The 16,167-nt window shown below is 46.0% G+C and overlaps 1 protein-coding gene across 21 annotated transcripts in view; it reads left to right on the plus strand.

The window, feature by feature from the left end:
* LOC127595812 (protein unc-80 homolog) overlaps positions 1-16,167 on the plus strand; it is a 44,105-nt gene that overhangs the window by 4,821 nt on the left and 23,117 nt on the right. For 9 of the 21 annotated variants that reach the window (XM_052057648.1, XM_052057642.1, XM_052057632.1 and 6 more), the window contains exons 8-27: positions 1,506-1,779; positions 2,539-2,673; positions 2,763-2,979; positions 3,188-3,328; positions 4,427-4,695; positions 5,093-5,416; positions 6,066-6,197; positions 6,371-6,518; positions 8,210-8,260; positions 8,681-8,829; positions 9,759-9,922; positions 10,339-10,437; positions 10,585-10,793; positions 11,002-11,046; positions 11,579-11,685; positions 11,844-11,997; positions 12,599-12,771; positions 12,847-13,059; positions 13,190-13,325; positions 13,404-13,537. In XM_052057648.1, coding sequence (XP_051913608.1) covers positions 1,506-1,779; positions 2,539-2,673; positions 2,763-2,979; positions 3,188-3,328; positions 4,427-4,695; positions 5,093-5,416; positions 6,066-6,197; positions 6,371-6,518; positions 8,210-8,260; positions 8,681-8,829; positions 9,759-9,922; positions 10,339-10,437; positions 10,585-10,793; positions 11,002-11,046; positions 11,579-11,685; positions 11,844-11,997; positions 12,599-12,771; positions 12,847-13,059; positions 13,190-13,325; positions 13,404-13,537 — 3,274 coding nt within the window. The remainder of the gene's footprint in view (positions 1-1,505; positions 1,780-2,538; positions 2,674-2,762; positions 2,980-3,187; positions 3,329-4,426; positions 4,696-5,092; positions 5,417-6,065; positions 6,198-6,370; positions 6,519-8,209; positions 8,261-8,680; positions 8,830-9,758; positions 9,923-10,338; positions 10,438-10,584; positions 10,794-11,001; positions 11,047-11,578; positions 11,686-11,843; positions 11,998-12,598; positions 12,772-12,846; positions 13,060-13,189; positions 13,326-13,403; positions 13,538-16,167) is intronic. The other 12 variants (XM_052057646.1, XM_052057650.1, XM_052057649.1 and 9 more) reach the window with 8 other exon arrangements.

Genomic DNA, 16,167 nt, shown 5'->3' on the forward strand with positions numbered 1-16,167 from the left:
TGTGCACCAAATTTGTTTATTGAATGTGGGTTGTTGTGACACTAGCTCACGGCTGATTTGTTGCCATTCTAAAAAATATATATATATATACAGTATATATAGATAGAGATTTTTTTTCTTTAATAGACACACCTCTGTGGTTTAGTCATTCAGCTCCTGTGATTAATGCTGCATAGTCATCCCGCAGCACCACACATCTCACCCGCAGAAAGCCTGCTGATGCGGGAGGCAGTTTGCATGGCAACCACAGGCTGACTTGCTGCTTTTACTTGCACCCAATCAGGGGCTGCGAGTGTTGCAAGTGGGCCCACTGGGTGGGTGTTGACAACCTGTATCCGTGGCAACCCAGCAGCAGGCGAGACGGCGAAACATGACGCAGCAACCTGCTGTTCGCTCCCAAACTGATTAACTGAAGATATTGAGCGTTTCTGTCCGCTCCATTCATTGCAGCCGACAAGATGAAACGCCGTCCTCCATGGCTCGCCATCGCTCTCATGCCATCAATATGTTTCTCCTCACGCCTTGCAGCTGACCAACTGCTGACCTTCATCTCGGTTTATTAATAATAAACTCACACTTGCGTCAGCTGAACTGATGACGGTCTGGCTTTTATTTACCACCTTTATCTGATTGGACTGTTGTCCAAAAAACAATTTAGTGTACATTTTATGGTATTTCTGTGAAAACGTACACTTTGTTTTGCCTCATTTTTGCTGCTGTTGACACATTTGGGTTCACGAGTTGATGGGAATCAAATATTTATTCCCAGGTATTTGCATCTGCATTTAATGTAGAACTTAGACTTCAACATTATTTGTATTAAAGCACCGAACCATTGCCTTCTTTTGTGATTTGTTTTCTTTTTTTAGTTGTTTGCTTTGGGTGTGTTCTCCCTTGGGTCTCCTCTTTAGCAGGTAGAATTACATAAATGTACAGTGTTTCTTTACATTGTTGGACAAATGTCCTAGGAAAGGTTCATCTTTGTCTGTTCCATCCATTAAAGAATTGTGGAACCTCGTGTCTAAATTCAAAACTGGCTGTTATTTTTATTGGCTGCTTTACATTTTCTGACGTAGCCTCTAAACGTTAGTAGATGTTGTCTCCTGTATGTAGAAAACTTTGATGACTTAATCCTTCCTGCCTGACCTACATTTGGAGAGGAATGTAAAACAGAGGAATTAAGTGATTTATATTTGGTATGAGTTTCTATGATCTCAATGCTATGGTCCATGGGACGGGATACGATCTCCTCTGTTGATATGTTCTGATTTGTGCGATTAATGTGTTTTACATTTTCATGCAAAAATGATTTTGGTCATTACATGCATACAAGTACATATTGATAGAATAATTTAGTGTCTGGAAAGCACCGGTAATGGCTTTAACAAGCGGCATCGATTGATGTTGTAAATTGACCCATTGCAGACAAAGTAGCTCACCTCACCTGCACCCGAAAAGGCTCCCCACTCAACTACAGTGTTCATTTCCGATTGCTTTATCTTCAGGACGTCAGTCCCTGCCGGTGTGCCAGCATCCCTGTCTCAGCGTGCTCGCTATGCCACCTACTTTGATGTCGCGGTTCTGCGCTGCCTTCTGCAGCCCCACTGGACAGAGGAGGGGGTGCACTGGGCGTTGATGTACTACCTCCAACGGCTGAGACACATTCTAGAGGAGAGGCCCGAACGTGTCCCAGAACCACTAGTTGCTCCTCTGCCGCGCCCGCGGAGCAGCTCCATGGTGGCTGCCACGCCCTCGCTGGTCAATACCCACAAAACACAGGTAACTGACCCAAGAACAGATCCGCCACACCCATTACTTTTTATTTGTCCCGTACCTTTCATAGAGGGGAGGCATACATTTCTTGACAAAGTCCCCAAAAAATTACACAAAGCCAAACATTATGCAGTTAATACATCCAGTAGGTAGGTAGAGATATACACTCAGGGGGGGGGGGGGGGGGGGGGGGGGGGGGGGAGAGAAAACACTGGACCTTTATTGACATTTTACCATTTTCTGGAACTAAATGCTCTAAATAATATTTGTATTTGGAATCAGGATTTCTGTTGTCAATCGTTAATACGGTAGTTGGAATAAAACAAAAATGTTCATTTTACTTAACTCTGAGCGAAACATACTTATAAAAAGTCAATTCGGACAAAATAATCATTTTTCAGCTGTTCCTTTTTTGCCCCACCACTGTATGCAATCAAAGTCCAAATGAAATGTCTGCCTAAACAAACATGTTTTTAATTGCAGTACTGTGTCTAGTCTGAGACAATTCTGGTGCATCTACATGCTTCTATCACCTTTTAATTATGAGTCTTGTGTGAGGAAAAGCAAATCAAAAGCAGTCAGTAGACCAGACCGATCGAACACGACAATAAAATGTCACCAGCTCCACAAAGCACCCAATCGTTGAGGCCTCTGCAAGTGACTTTTAAAATGATTGTACGGAATACTAAAATAAACAGGGGGCCAGTGCAAGGATGACAGAATGGGGATGATGTGCCGTTTTGAAATGTGTTTTCACCTTGACAGGATATGAGTCTTAAATGCAACGAGGAGGGCAAATCTCTGAGCACTGAGACGTTCACCAAGGTTTCTCTAACCAACCTTCGTCGGCAAGCTGTGCCTGACCTTTCATCTGATCTTGGCATGAACATCTTTAAGAAGGTGAGACAAACGCGCCCCAGATATTGATTTTTTATCGATACCAGGATAGCAGCAACAGTGGTTCTGAGTGAGAAGTGCGTCTTTTTTAGTTTAAGAACCGGCGTGAGGACCGGGAGAGGAAGGGCTCCATCCCCTTCCATCACACTGGGAAGAAGCGCCAGCGTCGAATGGGCGTCCCCTTCCTCCTCCATGACGACCACCTCGATGTCTCGCCCACCCGCAGCACATTCTCCTTTGGGAGCTTCTCTGGCCTGGGCGATGATCGGCGTACTCTGGACCGTGGGGGCTGGCAAGCCACCATCATGGGTTTGCGCAAAGCTTTTACCATCTACAATAGACTAGAATCCAGAAGCCAAAATCCTCAACCTCGACATCCCAATTTCCAATCGCCTAAAGAGGGATTTCAATGGTCCTGTCCGCCAAAAATCACTGACCATCTTCACTCTCCTTCTGACAAGAATTTACCAGAATGTTTTTTACATATGAATACAACAATCTCCTCCCTGTGTTACAGGCAAGTTTACGCGTCGGGGCAGCACAGACACAGCCGCCGATGCCGACAGCCTGAGCACCAAGCACTCGCATTCCCACCACTCGCTTCTCAGAGACATGCCTGACCATTCAAACAGCCACAGCGAGAACACCGTCAAAGAGGGTAAGAGGTTTGTGTGCCATGGACTGAGCATCGGAAATCTGAGATTTTCTCGATGATAACCTTTGCATGCATTGACTGATTGCGTTCTCGCTTTTTTTAATGTTTGAGTTTTTCTGGGTTCAGTTTGAATCCATTTTTTCAAGAAATTGTCGTTTAAAATAATTACGCGAGTTTGAATCCCAAACGCAATTTACTTTGGGGCTGCCGATTGAAATATTTTAGAATGTGTTATCTTATCAACTCTTCTTTTGACTAATCTTGCATCTCGACTTTCACATATCTTAACGTAAGATCTAGTCTACAAACACCAAGGAGCACTTTCCAACAAACGATGCTAGAATAGCTACGGTCGAACAACTGGTGATGGTGGATGAAACACTTCGCAATGAATTGCGTCTTTGACCCAGAGCACCAGGGATCAAATCCTAATGGGGTTGCGAGACCCCAACACCGAGCCACGACCAGTGCCAAACCTGGATGAAAATGAGTGGGATGCATTTGGAAGGGCATGCGATGTAAAAACGTTGCCATGACAGTGGCCACACCTGACGAGACGTGCCACGAACAGGGAAAATCTCATTGACTGCACCAAGAGAGGGTGGTAATAAATAGTGAAAAGATCATGAGCGGTTTAGATAGAGTGCAATGGACTTGCATGGCCCTGAACTGTCTGTGTGGATGCAATGGTGCTGCCAATGCTTTGGGGAAAAAAAATTGTGATCGGTTTGGTCGAATTGGTTGATTTTTGTTGTTGTTGTTGTTGTTCTTTCCCAGATTTTTGTTTTTGCACGCCACATAGAATCACATCGCATTCATGCAGCCATGAGAAATGTCATACAGACACTGTCAAAAAATGTGTCTGTGGGACGTTCGATGCATTTCAGAAAGACTCGAGTTCTAAAGCCCAAGTACTTACTTACAGATGAGCTACCGCCTTGTCATCTTTGTTTTCTATTAAATGTTTTTTTTGTTGGATTCTAATGAGAAATGATGATTTGTTATTTATATCCATGATATTGTCGTGTCCTGGCATCATTGCTGAGCAAATGTGGAAAACTGTGTTTTGAGAATGATTCGCCTGTCCTTTTGTATCTTCAGTTCGATCCCAGATTTCCACCATCACCATGGCCGCCTTCAACACGACTGTGGCATCCTTTAATGTTGGCTATGCCGACTTTTTCACTGAGCACATGAAAAGGCTCTGCAACCCCGTGGTTGTCCCAGAGATGCCCGTGGAGACACTGGCCTGTGCCAACCTTCCTCGCAGCCTGACCGACTCCTGCATCAACTACTCCTGCCAGGAAGAGGGTGACAACATTGAGGGCACCAATAACTTTGTGCTGAAAAATGGAATGTTAGACCTCTCAGTGAGTAACAAACGTGTGCCTAATTTATGGACATTTTTCAATCTGTGAATTAATGGCAATGCATATTTATTGACATTCATGGGTTTGAACTACGGTACTTCATTGAAATTACTTCATTTCAATCAACATAAGTCTCTCTCTCTCTCTCTCTCTCTCTCTCTCGTTCTCTCTCGCGCTCGTTCTCTCACTTAAACACACACACACACACATATATATATATATATATATATATATATATATATATATATATATATATATATATATATATATATATACACACACTGTATATGTGTATATGTTTACACACACACACACACACACAGAGTATAGAGAGAGACGGAGAGAATGTTTACCAAAGGCACACTTATGAGCTGTTTCTCCTTCTCTTTTGTGTCAGGCTGTGCTGCGTGTCCTCTACGCTGTCCTCAGCCATGACATTAGTTCCAGGATCTGCGATGTAGCTCTCAACATCATCGAGTGCCTGCTGCAGCTGGGTGTGGTGCCTGGGATGGGCAAAAAGCTGTCCAAGCCTGACAACAAGGAGAATGAAGAGGCGCGAGCCAAGGAGACAGTTGGCCCTAGCCTAGGAGGAGGGGGAGGCGGCGGAGGTGGTGGTGGTGGAGATGGTGGCAGTGGAGGCGGAGGCGGGGGAGGTAGTGGCGGAGGAAGTGGGCAAGGGAGCAAGGATGACGTGAAGAATAACAAGGACAATGACAAAAAGGTTAGTTTGACACCAGTCTTGGTTACAACTTCTACTGTTTGGTTTGTTGAGTCAACTTTTTATTTTGAACATGCAATACATAAAAACTAAGACATGAAAAATCTAAAATAGAAATGACCCATACTGAAATACCCTTGACTGCCGGTCTGAGAAGGAGTAGGAAGAAGTTCAAACCCCTTCACTGATACCGAAGCGCAATTATCCAGCAAGACACGCAATCTTACATGCATGCATATGGACAAGTAGTTAGTTTTCTTTTTTTTAATCAGTCAAATGCCCATTTATTTAGGTCCGTCAGGCCACATTTAATAAAACTGCAATATTGTAAACCAAATATTATTTTCATTCAAACCAAATAAAAATAAACAACTTCCTTTAACTTTCGTAATGCATATCTCAATGGCACGACAACAGTATAATTGTGATTTGTTCAAATTATTTCTTTTTCTGTAAATTGTTTTGGGGTTTTTTTATGCATGGTTTTACACTACTGTTGTTGTAGGTGCAGGACAAGTAGACCTATTAAAAAAACAATGTTTTTGTCTATTTGTTTGGCTCCATTTGCTGCGTGCTGCATATCGTTATACATTCTTTGACACTGGTTTATACGGTATATGCTGCTCATATTTTTGAACTTCACAATAAACAGGAGGAGAGTTCTTGCCTCAGCACTCATCGGCTGGCCCTTTCCATGCTCATCAAGATCGTAAAGTCTCTGGGTTGTGCTTACGGATGTGGCGAGGGACATCGCGGCCTCTCAGGAGATCGCCTGAGGATGCAGGTCAGAATTGTTTTCTCTTTGGTTACTTTTCCAACAATCCAGCAAAATGTATACATTTTAATTTCTTACTATCAGGGCCTTTGTGTTGTGATGGTGCTTCATCGCATCTTGTCGTGCTCTTGCATTTCTTTTCTGAATATACCGGTAAATATTTAATAACTCTGTCCTATCAGGCTCAAAACTGCCTGACCAACCTTTACAAGCTGGACAAACTGCAGTTTCGCCAGACAATGCGCGACTACGTCAACAAAGACTCCCTGAATAACATTGTGGACTTCCTTCATGCTCTGCTGGGCTTCTGCATGGAGCCCATCACCGACAGTGAGTATATGCCTTTGTGAGAGGTAGCCACAAATAAACTCATTATTGTGTCTTAGGTGGACGACTTCCTTTCAGTCAGTCAGTCTGTCATTTTTTATTGTTTATTAATTAGTTTATTGGTTGTTCCAAAAGAAATGTCAAGGTCAAGGTGACTAATAAAAAGTTTAAAAACAGGTCATATAGATCAAGTGATTCTCAAAATTTGGCATGGAGGCTCTCTCGAGTGGTATGCGAAAGAATCACTGCCTCCTAAACATTTCTGTGCAATTTTTATGTGTAACACATTGTAATTGAATCCTTATTTCAGTTTAGTTTTTCTAAATATATTTAACATCTTCCTTAAAGTTCAAACATTGCGCATAATTGTGACTTACAAGTGGGACTAGAACAGGGGTGTTAAACTTATTTCACATTGTGGGCTACATACAGCCTCATTAGATGTCAAGTGGGCCCGACCATTAAAATGATACCATACTCTGCTATAAATAAAGAAGCACAAGAACATTAGGAAAATGTTTCAATTTAATGAACATATCTTCACAAAACATTTCATGAAGCACCTTAGATTTCCTTAGACAAATGTGCAATTTACTTTTATCATTCACATATATGCATTGCAACAGATCCCACTGATTGTACAAAGGCACGAAACTTGAACAAGTAATTGGTATTGAAAAATATAGTCATGCATTTTAAGATTAAATGAGATTTATAAAGAAATGAATTTTTAAACTACAGTATTTACACGTGTGCATATAAAATGTAAATTTAATCCCTGCCTACCTACACCTTACAAACTAAGGAGAGTGCTATTAAATGTGTAAAGAATAAAGTATTCACATGTCCTTGAGAGCTAGAATGAATTTTCCTTATTAAAATATTCATTCATTCATTATATGCATGTTTTCACTTTTAAATGATCCTGCGGGCCTGATCGAACCTCCTTGGGTGCCGGTTCCCGCCCGCGAGCCGTATGTTTGACACCACCGGTCTCAAACAAACATAAATGAATTTTAAAATAATTTTATTGCTTGATTTATTTTACACCTACAATTGCCACACACTATGCTCTGGATTATACAGCATTCGTGAAGACACAACTGTCGTCTTTAAGACTCAAATGTGTGGTTGACAAAACTGAATTGTTTTCCCTTCCAGTGCTATCGCTGTTTCTATCTCTGTTGGTCTGCCTCCCAATGCCACTTGTCCCTGTCTGTCGCAGTTGTCCCGCTTCTCTCCGCCATCCCTCACTTCCTCGTCCTTCACCAAAACGCTGCATCCTTCCTTCAGCCCCTTCTTCCGCCCTTCCTTCCTCCCTTCTTTGCTCATCCATTTTCGTACACTTGCCAATCCAAAGCTTTGCCCATGACATCTCTGTTCAATCTGCGGCATGACCGCTGAGCATTGAGCCATGCTCTACATGCCAATTCAGTTTTGCATTGACATTGTTTTTGTCTCTGCTTGATGACATCATACAAAATTGAAAACAATCTATTGGCAAGTGACCGAACTGATGAGTGTTTTGATGATGAAAGCCTTGCAAGTTTTTTGTTGAAATATGTGTATGTTACTTTTGCCGATGTTTTTTCTCGGGTTGACCTCTCTGAGGAGGTCCTTTCCTGACACCAAGTACATGTCTGTGCTGGCCTGATGTCAATCACAACCTGTGCCCCGCCTCTTTTCTCTTGCAGAGTACGGCAGTGCAGGTGAGAGGTCCAGGAGGGCGAAAAAACGAAACATCGGTAGATACACATGATGTATAATCAATAGAACATTAATATTAAATATGTGATAAACCCACCTGAGCAGAACCTTTCTTAGGCACAGCTTCCATTGCTGCACCTCTCGCTCTGTCCTAAAATGACAAATCTCGCCTGCAACTTGAAATTTACCAATCTGTATTCTTTAGGCCAAGAGAATGATTAGTTCAATGCGGTTCAAAAGCAGGCCTTAGTCACTTGCATGTATTCCTTTTTTCCTTACCCAGAATCCTTTTCAGTTTGCTTCTCCTCCCATATGCTGTACAGACCTGTTTTCTTTGCCCCCTTTAACCCCAACTTGTCGTATGTGAGAAATGTTTCCTTGTCGTGTTCTGCTGACTAAGCCACCCCCGTGTGATCCGTGGTCTTTGCCCCCACCCTGTTTCTTTTTTTTTTTTTCAGACAAGGCGGGATTCGGGAACAATTTCACCACTGGAGATAACAAGTCCCTGGCACAGAACATGGAGGCGGTGGTGGTGGGTTGCATGTTCAAGTCGCTGATCACCCGCTGCGCCTCCACGACACATGAGCTTCACAGCCCTGAGAACCTGGTGGGTGTTTGTAATTGCCTTGTTTTTTTTTGGGGGGGGGGGCGGGTTACGCCTTGTATCAAAGCTAAATTCAACACTTGGTGTATAGAAAGACACACTCAATCCCGCCATTCTGTATCAACAAAATATGACAAAATTATTGACCAGGTCTGTACCATCAAATATTTTTTTTTTCACCAAGGCTTAGGAACTGATTTAAAAATTAAAAAAACATACAGTGCATCAAGAAGGTATTTAGAGTGCTTTATTCCAAAAGTGATGAAATGCATTTTTCTCTCAAAACTTTCGTCTTTTCTTTCAAATTTATTAAGAACCGACAGAGGTACCGGGTTTAATTCCATCTCAGGCCTTTCTGTGTGTAGTTTGCATGTTCCCCCCGTGCTTGCGTGGGTTTTCTCCGGGTGCTCTGGTTTCCTCCCACGTTCCAAAAACATGCACGGCAAGCTGATTGAACACTCGAAATTGTCCCTAGGTGTGAGTGTGAGGGTGAATGGTTGTTCGTTTCTGTGTGCCCTGTGATTGGCTGGCAACCGATTCACGGTGTCCCCCGCCTACTACCCGAAGACGGCTGGAATAGGCTCCAGCAGCCCCGCGAGCCCAGTGAGGGTAAAGCGGTTCGTAAAATGAATGAATGAATGAAGGACCGAGATTCGACGTCATATGTACAGAAAAAAACACAACAATAAATAGGAATGAAATGCTGCCTTTGCTACTTTTCTTTCACTTTTACAAAGAATCTGAAATGCAAAAAACAAGCCATTTGAAATAGTAAAAGATTAATTACTTTAGGAAATGGCTGGGCTCGGCAATGTACATTGTAAACATTGAAAAACAATGCTAGTGTAAGTCACATTGGCGGTACAGTACAGGCCTCCCACTGAGCCGCCTCCACTGGTGACTCTCTGATTGCTTGTCACCCTCCTTCACAGGGCCTGTACTGCGACATCCGCCAGCTGGTGCAGTTCATCAAGGAGGCCCATGGAAATGTTTTTCGTCGAGTGGCTCTGAGCGCCCTCCTAGACAGTGCAGAGAAGGTCACAGCAACGAAAAAACCTGATGAGAAAGATGAGAGCAAACTGCAATGTCCAAAAAGGTACTGGTAAAAATGCTTTATTGGGGCCAATCCCTGACATGTACTAAAAAAAAATAATAATAATAATTCTCATCCACTTTTGACCATCTCATCCCTGCTTGCCTTGTTGTCTGTGTTTGCATTTGTTCCTCTTGCATGGGGCGAAATGGTGCTTGTTCATGTATTTGTCCTTGACAAGACACAGACAGACTCTTTGCATTAATTTCCTTGCTTATCTGAGCACTTTCTCACCTCTTTGAGAAATGCAAAAGTCTATGATCTGTAGTCTGGGGGGACAGACCCAGCCAAGAGAGTGCAAATATTTTCCCTGGATGCTAACATGGAAGAGAGCGCAACTGCACGTATGCAAATTTGGAGCATTTTCAGATGGATGGGTGGCCTGAGTGCTGTTTGTTTGTTGGGGTGTGTGGGTGCAGGTCAGAGGCGGGTGTGTCCGGGGACAAGGGTCAGATGTCCAGTGCTGCAGATGAATGTCGCAGCTACATCTCCAGTAGACCCCCCCAGACACCCGAACAGTGAGTGTTGACCTCATACTGGCACCACCATTGTGTTTATCCATGTCATGCTGGCCGCCATCACTTTGTTCCGGAGCAATAGAGGAAGAGTTTTATTTATTTTTCAAGTTGAACTGTACCTCTACTCCTCTCTGTGTCTGTTTCCAGTGAGGAGCAGATCCCAGGAGCTCTGCTGGGCAGGAAAGACTTTTGGAGGAAGATGTTCAAGTCGCAGAGCGCTGCCAGTGACACCAGCAGCCAGTCTGAACAGGACACCTCAGAATGCACCACCGCCCATTCTGGTACCACCACGGACCGTCGCTCCCGATCAAGATCCCGACGTATTTCACTTCGTAAGAAACTGAAACTCCCTATAGGTAGGTGCACCTACCTACCTTGAGATTTTTATGAGAAAAGCACAAGTTAACTTAAATCAAGTCCTCATGTGTATACCTCTTAAATTTGCTGCCTCCTCGGTTTCTCAGTTTAACAAATACCAAATCATCACACACATCACATGTCTCTCGACATTCAGCGTACTTCACTGCATCCTGTCACCTTATATGTTCCTTTTTTACATCTCAGCATGCCGCAGGACCACTCGCCTTCCACTCACCCTCTCTGTCTTACGTATGTGGAAGTGGAACCATCTTCATGTGATCATCTTCATGTTGTCTGTTATGGTGTTGCATCACCCCTCCCGGCATGCAGGCCCAGATTGAGGTCAACCTGTGATTTGTAGTCGTACGTGGCATGTGAAGATGGAAGGATGGAGGTTGCTGCAGACATGGACTGTGGCATAAAGTAAAGCCATATCAAGCATTGCAGTTTCTTTCTTCCGGGGTTAGTGTTGCCAGAAATGTTCATGCTTTGTTCCTCGGTGAGGAATCTTCACTGAACTGAGGTATCGCGAGGTCTCCTTAGATCTTGCGAATTGTGTTGATGGCTTCCGTGATGCCAGAATTCAGAAGGACTCAGCTAGTTGACTTCATTTCTCTGGCATCTTCGTCTTTCCACTTGGAACTCGCTTGCATGTTGTGAATGCACCCTGGTGTGTCGCAACCACCTGTGTACTATGTGTGCTTGATACCCATGCATTTGAGATGCTCTCACGCTGTGGTATGTGCGAACGTACAGTGTGTGTTATTCACGCTGTCTCCAGGCAACTGGCTGAAGCGTTCCTCTCTCTCTGGGCTTACCGATGGTGTGGAGGATCTGTTGGATATCAGCTCAGTAGATCGACTCTCTTTCATACGGCAAAGTTCAAAGGTCAGGAGGGTTGACCCCGCCTTTATTATATTAACTTGTATGCTTTTAAATCTCCTGAATTTATCTTTTACTGTTGTATTCAGCAAATTTCCAAGTGTGGGATCAATAAAGTCTTATTTTTTTCTTATGTGGCCTTGTGTTTGGCCATCCATGAGCAGGTGAAGTTCACCAGCGCAGTCAAGCTGTCAGAGGGGGTTGCCACCGGGCCCGAATACGGCAGAGATGAGGAAGAGAATTTCTTCAAGCGGCTCGGTAAATGGAGGTCTGGCAGGAGCAATCCATCCAAGCTTCACCACACAGAAGAGAAAGATGGTAGACCTCGCCCAAAAATCCCAGCAGCCCCTCGGCCACTCACTGCTCCCATAACACCCCCTCCCCCACTCCTTCATTAACTCTCTGCGCTCCCTCTTTATTTGACGTCTCTTCTCATATCTCCTGCAGTCTACTCCTAGTTTCTTTTTAGAAAGGGCTGTTTTGAGGTTTCTGCTGTAAATGTGTGTTGTGTTGCATGCATGTCCCCCTCCATCAAAAAACACCTCAACCCTCCTCCCCCTTTTACTCTCACAGACTTTATATCTTTCAAGCATCTTTCTTCTGTGGTGTGGTCCTTACACGTCGCTTTTAGAGCCTTCTATGCTTCCGGTGCCGTTAATTTGGTGGCAGTTTCGAATGACAAAGGATGACATTGTTTGTGTGATTTCACTTGTCATTTCAGTAAGTGTTAGAAAGAAAAATGCTTTTGCAGCATTTCAAACCTTGATCACACAGTGAATGTCGACAATTTACCGGGACAACTGCCAGTGGCTACTTTATAATTCTACATCATTTGTCAGTGGCGATCAAGCGTGCTCTGTTAAATGGGGTTGGAAAAAATTGCATTCAATTATCGAAAATCCATTTCCCATTTGTCTAGGACCCCATGGTTTCCAGGAGCGTCTTGCCGCCAGTCAGGAGGCCATAAAAAACAAAAATGTGGTAAATTTGGGTGCAATTCGACAAGGCATGAAGCGCTTCCAGTTTCTGCTCAACTGCTGCGAGCCAGGCACCATACCTGACGCTTCAATCCTCGCCGCTGCTCTGGACCTGGTACTTGTCATCCGTCTCCTCATGCATCCCTTTTATTCATCTCCCTGGCTTGACCTCGTCCTCTGCTGTTCCCAGGAAGCGCCCATCGTGGCTCGAGCATCCCTCTTTCTTGAATGTGCCCGATTTGTCCATCGCTGTAACCGCGGCAATTGGCCAGAGTGGATGAAGGGCCACCATGTTAACATCACCAAGAGAGGCCTGTCCAGGGGCCGGTCGCCTATAGTGGGCAATAAAAGGAATCAGAAGCTCCAGTGGAATGCGGCAAAACATTTCTGCCAGTGGGGAGATGTGAGTCGGATGATGTTTGCTTTCAAGATGGATTAAATTCAGGCTTCTCAAACATTTTGGCTGCGGACATTTTTCAAAACCCCCAAAATGCCAGGTGCCAGCGTGTGTCGTCCTGTGTTTCTCCAACTAGGCGATTGGCACGCGGCTGAGTGAACTGTGCCACTGCGACAGTGAGAGTCCTGCCAACATCCTGGGGTACATCTACGATGAAGAGACTAAACGAAGAATGAGGAAAGAGGATGAGGAAGAGGACTATTTAGATGATAGTAAGTCAGATGCTGATACTGGTTGTTGGCATCTCGTTCTCATTTACCGTAGTCATTATTGTTTTCTTTCACCCCAAGACACCGTCAATCCAACCAAATGCGGCTGCCCTTTTGCTCTCAAGATGGCTGCTTGCCAGCTGTTACTGGAAATCACCACCTTTCTGCGAGAGACATTTCCTTGTTTGCCGCGACCACGCACAGAACCACTTGTGGTACATTTATGGATGTGATCTTTTTTCCCACTTTCACCAAGCAGTACGGTTCAATTAGGTTTGCTCTTTTGAATTTCTGCTTTCAAAAGTTGGTAATCACATTGACTGAGCACAAAAGCTGCTTTTCCTGAAATCTTTCTTCTTGTAATAAGCAGTCAAATGGTAGGGGAAAAAGAACATTTTAGCTGCTCCTCTGTCGTCATTTTCACTGTATTATTGTGTCACTTTTCTCGCTTTCGGCACGGTGGTCGACTGGTTAGCATGTCGGCCTCAGAGTGCAGAGGTGCAGGGTTCAATTCCGGCTCCCGCCTTCCTGTGTGGAGTTTGCATGTTCTACCCGTGTCTGCGTGGGTTTCACCATCTACTGCGGTCCCCCCCCCCAACATTCCAAAAACATGCGTGGCAGGTTCATGAAACACTCTAAATTGTCCCTCGTTGTGATCGTGAGCCCGACTGGTTTGTTCCTCTATTTGTGCCCTGCGATTGGCTGGCAACCAGTTCAGTGTGTACCCCTCCTACTGCCCAAAGAACATGCAAACACCACACAAGGAGGCCCGAGCTGGAATTGAACCCGGTACCTCTGCACTGTGATGTCGACACGCCAACCACTGGACTTGTATCGCATCTATCCATCCATCCATCCATCATCTACCGCTTATCCGGGGCCGGGTCGCGGGGGCAACAGCTTTAGCAGGGAAGCCCAGACTTCCCTCTCCCTAGCTACTTCTTCCAGCTCTCCCCGGGGGATCCCGAGGCGTTCCCAGGCCAGCTGGGTGACATAGTCTCTCCAGCGTGTCCTGGGTCTTCCTCTGGGTCTCCTCCCGGTGGGACATGACCGGAACACCTCACCGGGGAGGCGCTCAGGAGGCATCCGAATCAGATGCCCAAGCCACCTCATCTGGCTCCTCTCGATGTGGAGGAGAAGCGGCTCGACTCTGAGCCCCTCCCGGATGACTGAGCTTCTCACCTTATCTCTAAGGGAGAGCCCGGACACCCTGCGAAGAAAACTCATTTCAGCCGCTTGTATCCGGGATCTCGTTCTTTCGGTCACGACCCATAGCTCGTGACCATAGGTGAGGGTTGGGACGTAGATCGACCGGTAAATTGAGAGCTTCGCCTTTTGGCTCAGCCCCTTCTTCACCACGACAGACCGATACAACGTCCGCATCACAGCAGACGCTGCACCGATCCGCCTGTCGATCTCCCGCTCCCTCCTACCCCCACTCGTGAACAAGACCCCAAGATACTTGAACTCCTCCACTTGGGGTAAGATCTCCTCCCCGACCCGGAGGGGGCACTCCACCCTTTTCCGACTGAGGACCATGGTTTCAGATTTGGAGGTGCTGATTTTCATCCCAACCGCTTCACACTCGGCTGCGAAATGCTCCAGTGAGAGTTGGAGAGCCCCATTTGAAGGAGCCAACAGCACCACATCATCTGCAAAAAGCAGGGATGAAATACTGAGGCCCCCAAAACGGACCCCCTCAACGCTTCGGCTGCGCCTAGAAATTCTGTCCATAAAGGTTATGAACAGAATCGGCGACAAAGGGCAGCCTTGGCGGAGTCCTACCTCCACTGGAAACGATTCCGACTTACTGCCGGCAATGCGAACCAAACTCTGACATCGGTGGTATAGTGACCGAACAGCCCGTATCAGGGGGTTCGGTACCCCATACCTACGAAGCACCCCCCACAGAACTCCCCGAGGGACACGGTCAAACGCCTTCTCCAAGTCCACAAAACACATGTAGACTGGTTGGGCGAATTCCCACATACCCTCAAGGACCCTGCTAAGGGTGTAGAGCTGGTCCACTGTTCCACGGCCGGGACGAAAACCACACTGCTCCTCCTCAATCTGAGGCTCGACTTCCTGACGGACCCTCCTCTCCAGCACCCCTGAATAGACCTTACCAGGGAGGCTGAGGAGTGTGATCCCTCTGTAGTTGGAACACACCCTCCGGTCCCCCTTTTTAAAAAGAGGGACTACCACCCCGGTCTGCCAATCCAGAGGCACTCTCCCTGTTGTCCACGCGATGTTGCAGAGGCGTGTCAACCAGGACAGCCCCACAACATCCAGAGCCTTGAGGAACTCCGGGCGGATCTCATCCACCCCTGGGGCCTTGCCACCGAGGAGCTTTTTAACCACATCGGTGACTTCAACCACAGAGATAGGAGAGCCCACCTCAGAGTCCCCGGGCTCTGCTTCCTCCAAGGAAGGCGTGTTGGTGGAGTTGAGGAGGTCTTCGAAGTACTCTGCCCACCGGTTCACAACGTCCCGAGTCGAAGTCAGCAGCGCCCCATCCCCACTGTACACAGTGTTAGTGGTGCACTGCTTCCCCCTCCTGAGACGTCGGATGGTGGACCAGAATTTCCTCGAAGCCGTCCGGAAGTCGGCTTCCATGGCCTCACCGAACTCTTCCCACGCTCGGGTTTTTGCCTCGGCGACCACCGAAGCCGCGGCCCGCTTGGCCAATCGATACCCGTCAGCTGCCTCTGGGGTCCCACAGGCCATAAAGGCTCGATAGGACTCCTTCTTCAGCTTGACGGCATCCCTCACTGCTGGTGTCCACCAGCGAGTACGGGGGTTGCCGCCACGACAGGCACCAACCACCTTACGGCCACAACTCAGA

The sequence above is a fragment of the Hippocampus zosterae genome, chromosome 2 (genome assembly GCF_025434085.1).
Source record: "Hippocampus zosterae strain Florida chromosome 2, ASM2543408v3, whole genome shotgun sequence".
Lineage (NCBI taxonomy): Eukaryota > Metazoa > Chordata > Actinopteri > Syngnathiformes > Syngnathidae > Hippocampus > Hippocampus zosterae.